Below are 16449 nucleotides of genomic sequence, written 5' to 3'. Positions count from 1 at the left end.
AAGGAAGCCTTCTAAGATTATAGAAGCTTTTTCTCCTTAAAATAGAGAGACAAATACCCTGTTGTCACTTGCCTCTGTTCCTTTGTCTGGTTCTGAATCCCTAAATGAGTTAAATAGGTTTGATCTAGACATCTGTTGCTTTTTAAAAATGTGTATTAAAAATAAGATTAAATGGTGAGACATAGTCTGTTTACCTTAAGACTGTCTTTTTTTCTATAAAAAGGCAACTAAATCTACAGAGCTACCTAGTTTAGCTATATCACCTCCCCCATATGATCTGCAGTGTTGGAGAGCTGGATCCCTGAAGAAGTCTCCATGGTCTGCTTGCTGATTGCTGGCAGTATGTTGGATCTTTTGTCAGTCAGTAGCTTGGCAAATCATGTGACTCATTCTGAAGATATGAATGCTTCCCCAAGAAGCAGGAAAATGGACTCTATTCATTAAACTAGACCACAGAAATAATTTTACCAACCATATGGTTATACTTAATGTTCATTGAAGGGAGCATCAGTAAGTAATTCACAAAAAGGACTGTTTCCAGCCTAGTGTTTTTTCTCTTGTGTTTTCATTCTTTTTCTGCCTCCTCTCTGAATGACTCTGAATGGTCTTTATGGCTGGCTATCTTTATTTTCAGGTAACAGTGGTGTTAAGGCATGGGTAAACTGGCAGTCTCATCCTGATATTCCTTCCTCCTTTCCCCAGCTATGTACTGTCATTTCACATATGCTGTAAATGCTCAAGCAACCATTCTGTAAAAGTAAGGAGTACTTAGACTTACTTGCTTGTGAGATGAATCTCTCCCTGCTCTTTGACTCCTCCATGATAGCACAGGCAGATTACTTGCACAGAAGTTTGCTCTTAAGGTAATGAGGAATAAATTTTTAGTTTTACTAAACTGCCACTCAGTTTTGTAAAGCAGCTCGTACTGAAGGATGAGCAGGATGAGGGGAGGAAGGACTATTCAGACTTTTGGTTAAAACCTTCTCTATTATAAAATATCTGTTGATTGCAGTGTCTCAAAGGTGGGATCTCTGTATTCATTTCCTGAACTGGCACATGCAGAACCTGACTTGTCTTCATAGAAATTTTACTGCTGTTGTCAGTGGGAGCAGCATCTGTGCTAAAAACACCCAATCACTTAATCAAGGGCATTTGGGACAGGGGGAGAAGGAAATCTCTTACCAACACAGACTCAAGCTCAGGTCTAGACCTTCCCGTAAAGGAAAATTCTTTAAAAGTGAGCTTGGCTGTTGGATAGTTGGATTTGCTTGTGCCAGTTATTAGCTAATTCTAAGGCTTCACTTTGTGGTATGAGCTGAATGCCTAGGGATGACTTAGAGACTGTGCTCATCTTAAAACAAATAAACTCACTGTCCTGTAGGATGAGTGAGCTGTGTAACTCTTTCACAATTAGTGTGAGACACTCAGAAATCTTCTTGCTGAGGAGGCTGGAGGCATCAGCTCAGGCTGTAGGGGTTGGAGGTGGCATCCAGAGAATGGGTAAAGAAACCTCTTCAGAGGGAATGGGGAGAAACAATGTGCATCACTTCCCTGCCAAGAGAAAGGAGACATCCTTATGGCTTGCTGAGCAAGGGGGCAGAGCTCTGCACAGGATTCCTGATGAGTGCTTTTTTTGCCCAAAGCTGATACAGACCAAATCTTCTGGCTCAGTGAATGTTTGACTTGCAGTTTATTTGCATTAGACTTTGTCTTGTTTGAATGTGAGTGGTGATTTTCAGCTCCATAAAGTAGCAGGGTTGAGGGTTGAAGGGAAGATAATCAAAATATAAAGCAAGCAAAGTCTTTATGAAAGTGGAGGAGAGGTAATGGGAGAGAGATGGAAGGAAAAGCTGGATTGTAGGCTATTCTAAGAAATAAAAACTGGAGCAATGCCCAGCAGACATAAAAGCCAGAATGATATAGTAAATGAGGCTGTTGTAATTGATAATTGAAAACTTGCCAGATGTTATGTTCCTAACAGTTTTTTACAGAAAAAAAAATCATATTTCTCATTGCAAGTCCAAGCAAAAAATGAACTTGCAACTGCATCTAGGTTCAGACTTTCCTGTGTTCACCAGAATACAGTAAAAGTGGGTAAAATGTTTCATGAGCTGGAGGTTCATTGAAAATATGTCTGCACACCAATGGTGATGCATTAGACTTTAACCCCCGTGCATATATGTCATGGCTGCCCTCAGCTCACTTCTAGAGGACTGGCCTGTTTCATGTTTACCTTGCTGAAGTGGATGTGTTTGCTCATCCATAATAAAAAACAAATGGGACCCAAGCCTTTGACTTGCGTGCTTCCATACTTGAAAGCAGAAACAAGCTGGTACCATGTTTTTTCTTTTTATAGTGCTTGGTGCTTGAATACAGATTTTTTTTTTTTTTAATGTTATACATACTATTTAAAAAACAAACATGCTAAGCAACAAAGAAATGCAAATCTAAATTTCAACAGGTAACACAATTTTCCAGGGCTTCTTGCAAGAGTACAAGAGATGGTCTTTCATTCTTCTTGGAATAGCATCTGTTGGAGTAACAACAGACTTTTTGTGTCCTTGAAATCAGCTGTTTTGGGAGTTTGTTGCTATGGTTATAGGGGGAAATGTTGGCTACTTTCTCTTGGTGTGTTGCACCTGCTTGCAAGCATGGTTGAAGTCCTAAGCCACTCTTTTTGATGGTCCTGGAGAGTTTCTTGAGGTCTAAAGTATTTTGTTCCCTTCCCCAGTATTTAAGAAGCAGTCTTAGAAAAAGAGGAATAGCTACAGTCTAGCTATAATGCAGAAAAATTATTCTTTAAAAAAAATGTACTTGTGGTTTCCCTGTAATCCTAAATTTTCCCCCCGGGGTCCTATATAGTTTTTTGTTCTGCAGTTGTTCATCTCATAGCACAACTTTGTGACATAACCTCCAGAGAGGCACTGTGCCAAATACAGTTATGGGAGTGCAGAGTAGGGCAAGTTGACCGCTTTGCTGTCTACCTTCACATTAGCAATTGTAAAGGGCTGGAAAATACCTGCAAATCCATTTTGTAAATGTGGGAAAAACGTCCAGTTAAAATGTGCTTCTAGACACAGCTTCCATTTTTGCATATTTGCACATAAACTTTGGTTCCTCTAAGGAGAAGTGGTTTGAACAGCTGAAAGTTGAGGGTGAGTAGAGTGTGGTAGGTCAGGTGATGGCAGCAGAAGAAATGATTGCCTGCTTGTTAGTGAGGTGCAATGGTTGCAGGTACATCTACTCTGCAGTGCAGTTTTACTGCTTTGAGACATTTTGAGCAAAACCACAGTTGTATGTGCAGGGAAAGGGACTGAATAGCGCCAGTGGCTCTATCGTGTCTTCTTGTACAAGCTTGGGTTACTACATTTCTTGAAACTTTGCCCTAATTTCTGTTTAGAAATAAGAACAGTGGTGGCTCAGTAAGCTATTTGGACGCTTGGCGGTCTGGTGGCTGCAGAGCTTTTGGTTCTCTGAAGGAAGGTGGATTGGCACAGAATACTGATGCCTGTCTTGATTATTCCGAAAATTAAAACCAGACTTCTGCAACGGCACAGGAAAATAGTTTTTCGGTTTGCTATGAATATCATACATGAAAGAAAGCAGTAATAGGACTTTCTGCTTACAGTATATCAACTGTTAAATATAGCACAGTGCTATAAAAAGCAGAACAAATTTTAGTGCGTCTTTTATACGTGGAGGGCTGGACCTAATAAAACCTCTATGTGTAGTGCTTGAGAAAGATCCTGATTAGTTTCTCTTGTTCTGTTCTTACAGAATTGGTGAGGTGACTGGGGAGTTTGTAGAATCAAGGGGTTTGTCTGGTTATGTACTGATGTCAGAAGTGTTCTATTCTGATTTGTATTACTTGTTTGTGTCTTGCAAGGTCTCTGTGAGTGTGTAGCATGGATCAGACAAAAGCAGCTTGTGAATGGGTATTTGGCTTAGGTTAGAATAGAGGTTTGGACAGTAGGGGCCATAAACCTGCTAATGACTTGTCTTTGTACAACAGCTCCTGCTTCACAGCACCTTTGTGCATCTGGGTTAGATTATGTTTGGTCATGCTGCATCCAGCTTATACACTAGGTAAGGAAACTGACACTGTACAGCACATAACCTAGGGAAAGATCATGGGTAGTACAGAATATGTGCAATGTACAGGTATGTGCAATGCTTGTTGAATTAAATAAATCCTGTAAGGAGTGATGACTTAGTGGATTTCATGCAATGTTCATTGTGATAAAGAGTGCATGGAGGGTTTATTATGTTGATACCTTGCATCATGCCTTGTCTTGTGTATAGCTTGGAGCTTTTCCTCTTGGTCTAATAGTTAGAAATCAATTAAATCCAAGATATTTGCAAAATAGCCTTAAGAATTTTGTAACATTTCTTGAAAAATCTTTTCTCACAAATTATGCTTATTCTTAGTATTTCCTAGCTAAGTGGTTTAAGTTTTTTATGCTGAATTTCTCTAATTTTATTTTGTGTAGCAATATGGTAATAAAAAAAAAAAAAAAAGAGGGGATTGCAGAAGTTGCAGGAGGAAATATAGAAGCAAGAGGAAATGTTTTCCACCTCTCTTGCTTGTCCTGTGAATAACTGGATCTATATTGAGGTCTTTGAGACTGCTGGTTTGGGATCTTTTTGGTCTTAATTTCTATTCCCTGGTTGCAGGATTTCAGGAGTGGCAAGTAAAACAAAAGGACAGACCCAAAGAGTGGGGTGGCTTTCACTTACAACAAGTTAGAGCTGGGTATAAGTAGAGCAAGGACTTAACAGGGGAGATTTAAATAGCATAAAAGAATGTAACCTATTGACCGTGCCTGTTCCACAGAAATATCTTCCCTCTTTATAGTGGCTTAATATAGCTTTCAGAATTAAAAATAGGACATAGTTACCCATGTAAATGTTCTACATTAGCCTTTAGGAAAACATCCTGCAGTATGCAAATACTGGAGAACCAGCTGTGTACTGTGTAACTCCATTATACTCATTATTGAGTATCAACTCTTGTTGCTTTTTTTTTCGCTAGAAAGTAGAGTTAGACATGACCTCCTTTGCATGTGTGAAGGTGAAAACGACCTCAGGATTTGGATGGGCAGCTTTACAGGTTTTTTTGCCCTCTCCTCTACCTAAAAATGGAAAGGAGACTTTCTACAGTTGGTCAATGTATCCTATTTTGAGAAAGGGATGTTATTTCTAGTTCTAGTGAATAGTATGCTATGGCAAGTAGATGTCTGTTGAAGTACAGTCATCTTGTGAGATCTCAGAGAGAATGTCTTTTGTCAGCTCTTGTTACTGCCTTCTCTTTAAGTTATATTCTGCAGAGGGCATGGGCCTGACAAGCTTTTTGTTTGGATTTTTTATATGGTTTTTCACCAAACATAGGGGTTATGCTTCTGTTTTTCATGAGACATTTTTTAAATGCTCATCATAATTTAAAAAAATAACCAGAATAACTAGTGATGTGTACTAAAAAAAAAAATCCACTGTATATTTAATGCGTATTAACATAACATATACATCTTATTGCTTGTATTGAAAATGTCCTTAAATTGCTGGGAAATGTAGTTGGATGATGAGCTAAAGTACTTTGCATCCTGAGGAATGCTGCTGTGTAGGCATATGTCTGAAATACTGCCCAAAAGCTGCAGAACACAGCTTCTCTTGGGCTGGGAATGAAGCAAAAGATGCTTATTGCATCAGAGTATTAAGGAGGAGAAATACTTCCTGCTTGCAGAGCCTGGAATGTCTCAAAGGCAAAGGAGCTAGATGGCATTACTGCATAGCACATCATTGTTTTGAGAGGTACCTGTTGTCAGGCAGATAGTGAATTTTTATTTCAGACTTCATGCTTAGATCTTTGTACTGCTTAAATAGCATAAAGTGTTACTATTAAAGTGATCAGAATGCTTCAGTGGAGCCTTTTGTCCTTCTTAGTGTTGTATTATACTAGAAAATGTGCGTTTCTTAATTTCTTTTTATTCTTTTACAGATGGCTGATCTACAGCTCTATAAACTGGATGAATTGGACTGTTTGATCCAGGGCCTCCTTTATGTTGATTCTGTTGGTTTTAATGGCCAACCAGAGTGTTATTATTTTGAAAATCCTACAGATCCTGAACAGTGCCAGAAAAAGCCTTACTGCCTTGATAATCCATATCCTATGCTGCTGGTTAACATAGGCTCAGGGGTCAGCATCCTAGCTGTGTATTCTAAGGACAATTATAAAAGAGTTACAGGATCCAGGTAAATTTATTTTTGTTTCTTTTAATTGTTTTCTTTTCTCCTTCACAACTGAACAGGTAGAATTAGAAAGTATGATCAGTAGCTATAGCTCCAAATTGTGCATGTATTCCCATTTCTTTTAAAAGCCTACCAGTAGCAAGGCTGAAAATATCCTAGGATACCTTCAGAGAGGGGATCTGCAGGAGGGAAATCATTGAGCTGTTCAACTTTAGACCTGCCTTAGTCTCTTTTTGGTGTTCTTACCTATTTCCCACCTCTTGCTGTGAATCACTAAAATAAAACTCCCAGCAAATGAATCCTCTCTCCCCTGCATTCTGTTTCTCTATATGCAGTACAGATGGACACAAGTTCAGTGGGAGGCATTGGATTTCTTGCAGTTCTGGGTCTTTTTCAAGCACAGAGATTTTGGCATATTTGGCAGATGTGCTTCTAATCCTTTCCACTTTGGAGGGAAAAACATGATTGCAGTGTGTCATTGACTTGTTACAGATGATGAAATCAATACTGACTTGGGGCTGGTGTGCAGAGCTTTCTACTGTTCAGATACTGAGTATATTACAGTGCTGTGAGATGTCTTCTGAAAAACCCAATAAGCCAAGAGCACGGACTAAATGGTGTTCCTGTCTGACCTCCTGTGTTTTTTCATGAAGTGCAAGTGTGGTGTCTCACTGACCACCTTGTTTTCAGTGCTGTGACTGCAGTCACTGCAAAAAAGCTAACTTATTGTCAGTGGCCAAGAAAGAATGAGGAAGGATGTAGAGATAAGTAAGCTGAAGTTCACGTCTCTAAGACTGAAAAGTCCAAAGTAGAGCTTTAATGAGTTAGCAACAAGTTACGCACAGTTAAATAATCCCTGCTAAATTTATCTAGTCAGTAAATGTTGTACTTCAGCCTTTACAAAATATTCAAGTGAGTGCTCCTTGCCCAGAGTTCTTGCAGGGAAAGAACATTCAGGGCTGATGCTAGGCATGCTTTGAAAAGGAGCCAGCCAGACTGCTTCTTGCCACTGCCTAGGGCTGGGACAAGATCTCTCTTGGCTGCCAGCCCTCGCAGATTTACCTTTGGTCACTGTTCATTCTTTCCTCACTCAGCTGAGTGCTCTGCTGGCTAATTATTCTTGTGCAGAAAACTTGTTAGAGTGCTACAAATAGCAAAATGGTATCTGTGGTGTTGGATTGTGTGCGTTTTTTTTCTTTTTTCATGTTAGAGCTGGGATTAATTGCAGTTTTGTGTTCCGACTCAGTGTTTATTAATTGTTATCTATATTACAGCCTCATGAGTCGTGAGCTCTAGCTAGCAAGTTAGAAAATGGAGGTAAAAGGGATGCCTCTAACTCATTCTAAAGTTATTTAAGTGCTAATCACCTAATAAGAAGATGACACCTATATTATTTATACTTTCGACTTAATAATTGACCACACAAGGTCTACAATGTGGACCTCTTTCACCCAATTAGAAAAAACTTCCTGAAACCAAGGAGAAGAAGGTGAAGAAGGACTTAGACAATGCCTTAAATCCTCCGTATTGCCCCATATGTATTACTGTATACCAAAATCTAAGTTTCTAGAATTCCAACAAGATTGAACCTTATTCTTAGCTAACCCTTTAGTATCATTTCTCCTGTTTAAGGATTAAAGACTCAAGTCTAGTCCAGTTAAAAGCACACTGTGACACTTGTGTAGAATAGAACTCAGTGTAGAGAGTGTGTGTTGGCTCCTCTGAGGGAGGAGTTGTGAGATACGCTTGGCACCCGTGTACGTCATGCTGTAAGTGGCATTCTGAAGGGTTGTGGTAAAAGCTGGTTCGAGCTGCTGGTCTGAGGGGACTGTGCTTTTCCAGCCTTGGAGGAGGGACCTTCCTGGGCCTGTGCTGTTTGCTCACTGGCTGCGAGACGTTTGAGGAAGCACTGGAAATGGCCGCGAAAGGAGACAGCACCAATGTGGATAAGCTGGTGAAAGACATTTATGGAGGGGACTATGAGCGGTTTGGCCTTCAAGGATCTGCCGTAGCATCAAGGTACGTGTTAACTGAGCTGTTGGTAAGCAGTCCCTTGGGAAACTTCCTGTGCATGCTAAACTGAGTGCATAATCCTGGACTATGCGCTGTGTCCATGTGGAAATGTCACTCGATGTATCATGGGGTTTGTCCTTAGATCTCTCACCTACTTCTTGCTCTTTTTTTTGAGACAGGTGTAAGTAATGCCTGATGCAGTTTGCTTCCATTTAAATCGCAGTTATTTTGGAAGCGTCATTACTCATTGTTCTGCCTTTCTAATGAGATCCCTTTTCACATTTCAAATCTGTCACAAATGAACGGTTATCAAATCCAAGCAAGGCGTGCTAAATGATAATATTTTAAGGGCTTTTATCACTCCTGGATATCCCATGTTAAAAGACATGATCTTCCTCACACAGCTTTGGTCATATGATGAGTAAAGAAAAGAGAGATTCCATCAGTAAAGAGGACTTGGCCAGAGCTACTTTGGTCACCATCACCAACAATATAGGTTCTATTGCTCGCATGTGTGCATTAAATGAGGTAAGTTACTTACCGTGAGCTTAAAACTTTTAGAAACAATACAGTGAGATTATCAAGATGTAAAAATGCAAATTGCTGACATAGTAGGTGTGTCACTGGCATTGGTAAATTTGCATATATTTAATGTCATGTCATAACTCCTGTGGCTTGTAATGGGTGTGCTTTGATGCAAACTGTAAGGCTGTTCAAGCTTCAAGCTGGGGAAGAGGGGAGAAAAATTGTCTCTAAAGATCTCTTTGAGGCACTGAGCTTCAGGCTGGAGTGTTCAGTTGTTCTGAAGCTGTAATACATAGATATTAACATGTTTGTAATACTAATTATTACTCTGTTACTTGGTAGTTATTTACAGGTTTTACTATAACATGACAGAATTCATTTTGAATACTATTTTGTTTGGACTGTTTCCGTAGCAGGGTGGGTTCAAATTGTGTATTGTGTTAAATGCTGGGATAGAAGAAAGTTCCATTGCGTTGTGTCAGAAAGAAGAAAAATGCAGTTCATTTTCCTGCCTCAAACTCCTATCAGATGCTTATTACATTCTTTTCATTAGGCATGGTAAATAAGGATGGATTGTTTCATCCATACACTACAGCTTCCAGCAGTTAAAAAAAAAAAAAAAAAACAACCCAAAACACCCCTCCACAAACCTGTAAGTTTAGGCCCTTGCTTTTATCTGCAGACTGCATCCTTTATAATTATGTGGTAACTAATATTAACTAACTAATATTTTATCTGCTCTGAGCAGATAATGAATTTATATATTTTTTTTTTTTAATACACAGGTGTTTTAGCTGCACAGCATTCTGTTGGCAGAAAAAATTGCTGCTGCTTTTATTTATATTTTTAATCAACAAAACACACACAGCCAGAAAAATTGAACAAAACAAACCCAAGAAACTCACCAAACTGCCATCTAATCACTTTATTGGGTCCCATCTAGCTTGTGGCTTTATCAGAAGTAGTAATTAATTAATCACTACTGCTTTTGGTGGGTGTGGGTTTTGATGTGATTTTTAATCAACCTTTGCCACATCTCCCTCTTGGTCTTTCCAGGAAAGAAGGTCCTAATACTTAGTCTCCTTACCTACAAAAAGAGGAGACACTCTTTTATGCACTGCTTCATTTTGTCTTTTTAATCTTTTTATGGTTGGAATTTTAAGATTGAATTATAAGATCTTCATATCATATTCAGAGTGTGGTGGCTCAATGAATTTATGTGATGGCATATGGATAAATTTTGTGTTCAGAGCTCCTTTACTAACATATTTGTGAGCATGGAACTAATTTCTAAGAAATCATCAACAGTCCCTCTATGGTATCATTTTAAAGAGGCTCATTTGAAGCCTTTCATTGTGTCTGCATAGTCAGGTGTCTCTGGTTTTCCCCCTTTCAGCTGTGTCATTTCACTTCTTTAATTTGAGCTTCATCTCCCATTTTTTCCTCAGTCATGGGATATGTCTCTTCGGCACTGCTATGCTATTCATTTTTTATTCCCTTTTGATTTTGTATTGATCAGCACAAGTTGTGCCATATGCCCCTATCAAATGCCACTGATAACCTTCCTTCCTTCCTTGTGAAAAGTGGCTACAGACCTGCATTTTTTTCTTGGCAATTCCACTCCTGCCAGGATGATGCTCTTTCAGTGTTCTCTTTGCTTTCAGCTTCTTTACAGTGTTGCCTTGTGGCATGGAGTTCAAGCAGCATTGTACAGGGCTATCAAAGCATGGAGAGTTGCAGCAGGGAACCACATGCAGTGCATTCAGAGGAGGAGATAGGCTGCTAACGAAACTAATGCTTCTGAGTCAGTGTGAAAAAGTTCCTAACATCTTTGTTCTGGGGGCAGGCCTCTTGAAAACTGATGTGATCCGTAGAATTTTGTGGAGGAATGTGAATTGATGTGTTAAATGTTCTTCATTTCACAGTGTCAAAGCAGGATTTCTCCAACACTTGAAGTAAATAATTTTGTAGTTTTAGAGAATGAAAGCTTCATTTAGTCACTTCCCATACTATTAAAAACAAAAACATGCAGTATCATTTCAAGTAAGCTCATCTTCAGATAGCTTGCTCTTGGGGGAAAAAAACCCCTAATGCTATCATTCTGCTAAATAATCTAGACACCTAAATTGCCTTTGGGAGACATGGCTCTGATTTACAGCAAGCTTGATGAATCAAATCCTCAAATAAGAGCTAAATAAACAGTTGAATATGATATTCTTTTGTGGAGCTCGTATGTATTAGATTAGGGTTATGGTAAAGCTCACTTTTAGGTTGGCAGAATCAATTTATGCCCTGAAGCAAGGCTTTCTGATAAGTTTTTCCCAATGATTGCAGCTTTAATATTGTGTTGAAAATGACTTGCATATGTGCAGGAAAAAAAATGAGGCTGGGGAATAAATGAAATATTCTGTCTGCAGAACTTCAAAGCAAATTTGCTTGCACAAAGTTGGCAGTGGGGTAGAAAAATTCCATAGTCTGGAACCATTTGGCCACAGACCCTTTGAAATGGCCTGTCCTAGGCACAGCAGAAGTGCATTAAGGAAATTGATCTCCTGCTTTATACTTTTCTTACTCACTGAACATGTAAGTTTGCGTCTGAACAAGCTGCCTTGGAAAAATATGTGCAGGGTTTTTTCTGTGTTATTGATATAGATTTCCCTATTCAATTATATTGGCAAATATGTGAATATACTATATTAAAATGATAGTATAACTTTCTGCTGCAGGGTAGTTGAACAATTTAACAAGACCCTACAGAGTGAAAGAGTGCAGGTCTTTTCCAGAATGCTGTAATTTAATTAACTTAAATAAGCACGTCACCACCATCTCTTTAGAAGTTTAAGATTTCCGTCTTTAAGCTTTGAAAGTTTCAGCAGTGGACAATTTAAAAGTAAATTGACAAGGCTCCCTTAAGAGTAGCATTTCAGCTTCTGAAAAATGCTTAAGTTGTTTTTGGTTCAGTTCAGAAAATCTAGGAAACATTCTGTTATTAATACAATTTTTAACCTTGTCAACTCAAGGAATGCTTGAAACAAAATTGAAATTTGCATGTTGATGTACAACTGTTATTCTAGCAGATATGACTAATTTTAGATTCAAAAATGGCAGTAATTTTTATACTCTGTGTTAAGTATTGCTTCTGATAACAGTGGCTTTGTTTTTATATTCAGAAAAAATCATATGCGTGTGAAATTGAAATGTAGATTCTAATCAGTTTTATGCTGTGGCATTACAGGAAATTAATTATTTAATATTTGTCCCTCCTTTGTCTGAAGTTGCTTCAGAAACAGAACTGCCTTATTCAAGGATGCAGGGTGTTCTTGGCCATGTCCCATAGAAGCATTTTGAAATTTAAGGAGTTCTTATTTTCATTCATAAATGCCTGAGTGTGAACGCGTGCTGATGTGACTGCCGAGTCTAAGGAGATAGGTGACTGAAGCTAATTATATCAGTCAAGTTTGCGTTGCTGCGTTTGGTTTGAGGACAGTCAGGCATGTCCCTCACGCAGCAGAGACTGGGTGAACGAGTTACTGGGGACTGGCTCTCTCCAACACTGAGTATTCCAGTGAGGATGTTCCCTGGGGTGTGTCCCAGCCCAGCCCTGGACGTGGCACAGCTGTGGCTGTAGCACAGGAATTGCTGCAGAGACAAGTGCTGGGCTTCAGGGAGCTGGATCAATGTAGAGCTTGCTAATTCTAGCCCGTACGCAGCCTTTCTGGCCAACTTCTGCAGATGACTCTTGAACGTACATTCCTAGGGCTCTTCAGGACTCCTGTAAAAGCTTTTATCTCCAGGACGTGGCCTCCTACTGAATCTTCTAGACCAATTCTAGTGTGTGGTGAACATCGTCTGGTACACCAATGCAAAATGCAAGTGCAATTTCGTGCATAGCAGGCAGAACTGGGCTTGGTAACAGTTATGGGCATTGTTTAAGCGCCACACGGAACCACTGCAGTGATGTACATACAAATAAGGATGGTCTGTGGCTTTCGAATTGGCAGCCTGGTGCTGATGGTTCAAAAAAACCTTAATTTCCTGAATGAAAACTGAGCTCGAATGAGCTTTGAAACAAAGGAATGCCATACATATCAAGTATTATGTCAGCCCCATTTCACTTGCTTTTTGAAAATGGTGTCACAGTCCTGATAAAAGATCATGAAAGATTCTCCTTCCCATCTCTAATGTAATCCTTCTCAGATACCCTTCAGAGGTTCTCCATCTGGATTTAATAATCACAGTGATCTCTGGAAAGTTGCTTCATTTAACATGCGGGAGGCGAATGTCTTCAGTGTGGCCATGTACAATTAAAAAAATCAAACACCACCACCAAAATGCTCGTAATCTGAGTCATGTTAGAAAGGTTGTGTATTTATTTGATATTTATTCAATATTTTAAGAAATATTGATCATCCATGATAATAGCCTCTCACTTTTTCTCTGCACCTCCCTGCTCTTGCAATGTCTCTTATGTAGCGGTCAGTAAATGCAGTATTTTTTGACTTTTCAGTTTGAAGTATTTAAATGTAACCTAAAATTCCTATTTAATTTTGTAGTAGAGTCAGAGGCGCATGTTAAATGAGGCAAGTCATTTAGCTGAATATAATTTTCTGGTATGTCTTTCAAATTCAATTTTACAGAACATCGACAAGGTGGTGTTTGTTGGCAACTTTCTCAGAATTAATATGATTTCTATGAAGGTGCTAGCATATGCTATGGATTATTGGTCCAAGGGACAGCTAAAAGCTCTGTTTCTGGAGCATGAGGTAAGGAAATATGTGTTGAACTTCTATTTGTGTAAGTACGAAATTCTTGTAGTTCTTTATTTGCTGAACTTGAAAGGGGAGAAATGCCATTGCTTTGAATTAAATGCACAAGCTAAGTTCTGCATAAATGCTATTTAGTTTACAAATTCATTTGAAAATACTGCTTGTTAACTCCTTGGTTTGATCACTGTTCTTGTGATGTTGTTACACGTTGCCTATTTCTCGTATTTGCTTTCTGACCCTGATAGCAACAATGTTCCTTTGTGTCGGTTGGTATATGAAAATCTCAAGTATAATTCATTTTTGTAAACATAATTTTGAGATGACTACCAGATAGATGGGCCCATAATGGAAACTGCCTTGCCTCAGTACAGCATCAATATTACAGTTTTGTAATTATTTTTTTTATAATTTTGGAGAACTCTGTAAGACTTTTTCCGGTATCAGGCCTTTTCTTCTACCTATGGATGATCTTATTAAATCATATTTTAGATGTAGCCAATATTTGGCAGGGCTGACATTCTTTTAGTTGCCTTAACAGAACTGAAAACTTTGTGTTAATGCTATGCCTTACTTTGGAATTTGATTGGTTTTGGTCTTCTTTTGCCTCTGTTCAAAGGGTTATTTTGGAGCTGTCGGGGCTCTTCTAGAAATGCTTAAAATGACAGATGATCAGTGATGGAGCTGTCTGAAGAGATTTCTACTGCAGATGCTGCTGGGTAAGAGTGAAAGCCACTACAAGGATGGAAATGAAGCCATTATGGTAGTTCTACCTGCTGGATTTGTAAATAATTTAAAATACTTTTAGCTGATCTTTAATTTCTGGGTTTTGACCTTATACTTCAGAATTCATAATGGGAATTACGAGGTTTTTTTTGCTGTACACTGTATTTTTTAGGGGAAAAATGTGCAAAGTGGCCAAACATGAAGATTTTATGGATTTATTTTAAAAAGTGGATACTGTTTAATGTAGGACCTGTGATATGAGGCATCTGCTTTTCTTCTGGGGTTTACTGATTAGTGTGGTAATTTTAACTTCATTTAGTAATCACTCTAGGAGATTTTTTTATCTTATTTTCATGACGTTTCATGATTTGTTCTTGGTTTCAAATGAAACTACAAAGCTGATGCATTTTACTGTGAAAACTAGTCACTGATTTTTTTGCCTTTCCTTTCCTCATTAGATGAGACACTTTAACATCTCTCTGCCCCCCAAAAAATAAATTTGCAAACCATTCTGTGGCTAAATGTGTTTCTTCGAAGGACTGTGAGGAAGCTTGGTAACAGCAGGAGGTTTAAGTTTGTAATTTTTCAGTAGTCATGAATTGCAACAGGAAGAGACTGCCAACTGGTTTTGCAGGGCTGATTCTTCTCTATAATAAAAGTTTTAAAGAAGATGTGAAGTATAATTTTATTTATTCAATTGACACTAAAATGAAAATCTGTTTCTGATAAAAACCTCTGATCAACATGAAGAGTTCTGTAGTAAAGATGTTATTCACACTTGGTATTAGATGGCAAAGGGAGATTGTCTTCTGTTATGTTTCTGTAGTCTGCAAGTTTTAACTTTTTCTTAATTGAGAACAACTGATAACAGCATTATTAAAAGCCTGATTACTAAAATTAGAAAAATATTGACTAAAGTATTTTCTGCTGTTGAGCTAGTGTTAGCTTTCCCTCAAGGACACTAAAATTTAAGTGTTTATTCCAATACAGTGTTTTCTACCTTTTCTGATTTGTGGACCTCTCTAGATTTTTTTTTTTAGCAAGTTGAATTGAGATCCCTTTGAAATCCATCTATTTATGTTGCTGCAGAGCATGGATAAACTTGCTTTCCTTGGACACCTTGAGGGCTCACAAATGAGAGGCCAAAAAACAGTTTGTAAACTATTTTGTCTTGCAAGACTGTATGTGATGTCACATAATATAAATGACTCATCAAAGGGACAGTATAAAATTCAGTATATTTTTGGAAGGGGGTATATTTCACTTTTCAAAGTCATTAACTTGCATATCTCCCAAATGTTGAAAGATGGTAATATTAGCTGAAGTGTTAACTTGTCTGATGGAAATAAAGACCACTACTGTTTGGACAGTTTTAATGTATCTGTGGCATTCATTTCTTGAAAGCAATGATGTGACATACATAACACTTTTTTTGTGACATACATGACTACTTATTTCCATGATAATAACTTGGTTCTTGATGTGTTTTTACTCTTCATAACAAAGCTTTAGTCTTTGAAGCCTTTTACCTGCTTGAAGTTGACTTTAAAGGATTGTAAATAAAATTATGAGATAATATTAGCATGTTGAAGTTGATATTTTCTGTAATATTGAGCTTGAGATAAGTGCAGATGGTTCTGCTCAGTGCCTCTATTTTTTTAATAAAGAAAAGAAAACTTTGATTAAGGTCATTGGCTAAGTTTTGCCTGCAAATAAACATTCACTTGTGTGCTACTTTTTTTTTTTTTAAGGAGAACTTCAGAATGTTAAGAGGTAAGTGTGCTTCTTAGGATAAACAGTAGAGGGAAGCATGACATCAGCCATGTAAGTCCTTGTTTCAGAGGAAGATCCTGTCTTTTCCTCCATTGCCTATTTTTAAGGGCATTTGACATGGGAATATCTTCGCTTAGGTGTTTTTGTGTTCTTCACATTTGGACTTGTGAAGGAAGACTATAATAAGTAAACACATATGAAAAGAACTGCTGTTCTTTTAAGATTAAAATCCTCTACTTCTCAAAAACAAACAAACAAATGAAAAACAAACAAACCAAACCCAAGAAACCCACACACATTCAAAAAAACCCTAGCAAGCCATTCAGAGAAAATATGTAAGGACTTGAAAGATGCACAAATGGAGGCTGTGAGGTTAAAGAAGAAAAGCAGAATTGTGGTAGCC

General features: G+C 38.2%; 1 protein-coding gene across 5 annotated transcripts in view; it reads left to right on the top strand.

Annotated features, from left to right (window-relative positions):
* PANK1 (pantothenate kinase 1) overlaps nucleotides 1–15649 on the top strand; it is a 42586-nt gene extending 26937 nt beyond the window's left edge. For 3 of the 5 annotated variants that reach the window (XM_040070858.2, XM_040070854.2, XM_040070856.2), the window contains 5 exons: nucleotides 5996–6249; nucleotides 8089–8265; nucleotides 8664–8787; nucleotides 13422–13547; nucleotides 14167–15649. In XM_040070858.2, the coding sequence (XP_039926792.1) occupies nucleotides 5996–6249; nucleotides 8089–8265; nucleotides 8664–8787; nucleotides 13422–13547; nucleotides 14167–14226 (741 nt within the window). In that variant the 3' untranslated portion in view covers nucleotides 14227–15649. The remainder of the gene's footprint in view (nucleotides 1–5995; nucleotides 6250–8088; nucleotides 8266–8663; nucleotides 8788–13421; nucleotides 13548–14166) is intronic. The other 2 variants (XM_040070855.2, XM_040070857.2) reach the window with 1 other exon arrangement.
* Nucleotides 15650–16449: the final 800 nt, after the last annotated feature.

The sequence above is a fragment of the Hirundo rustica genome, chromosome 8, assembly GCF_015227805.2.
Source record: "Hirundo rustica isolate bHirRus1 chromosome 8, bHirRus1.pri.v3, whole genome shotgun sequence".
In the NCBI taxonomy this organism is placed as follows: Eukaryota; Metazoa; Chordata; class Aves; order Passeriformes; family Hirundinidae; genus Hirundo; species Hirundo rustica.
This window is presented reverse-complemented; position numbering and strand designations above follow the sequence as displayed.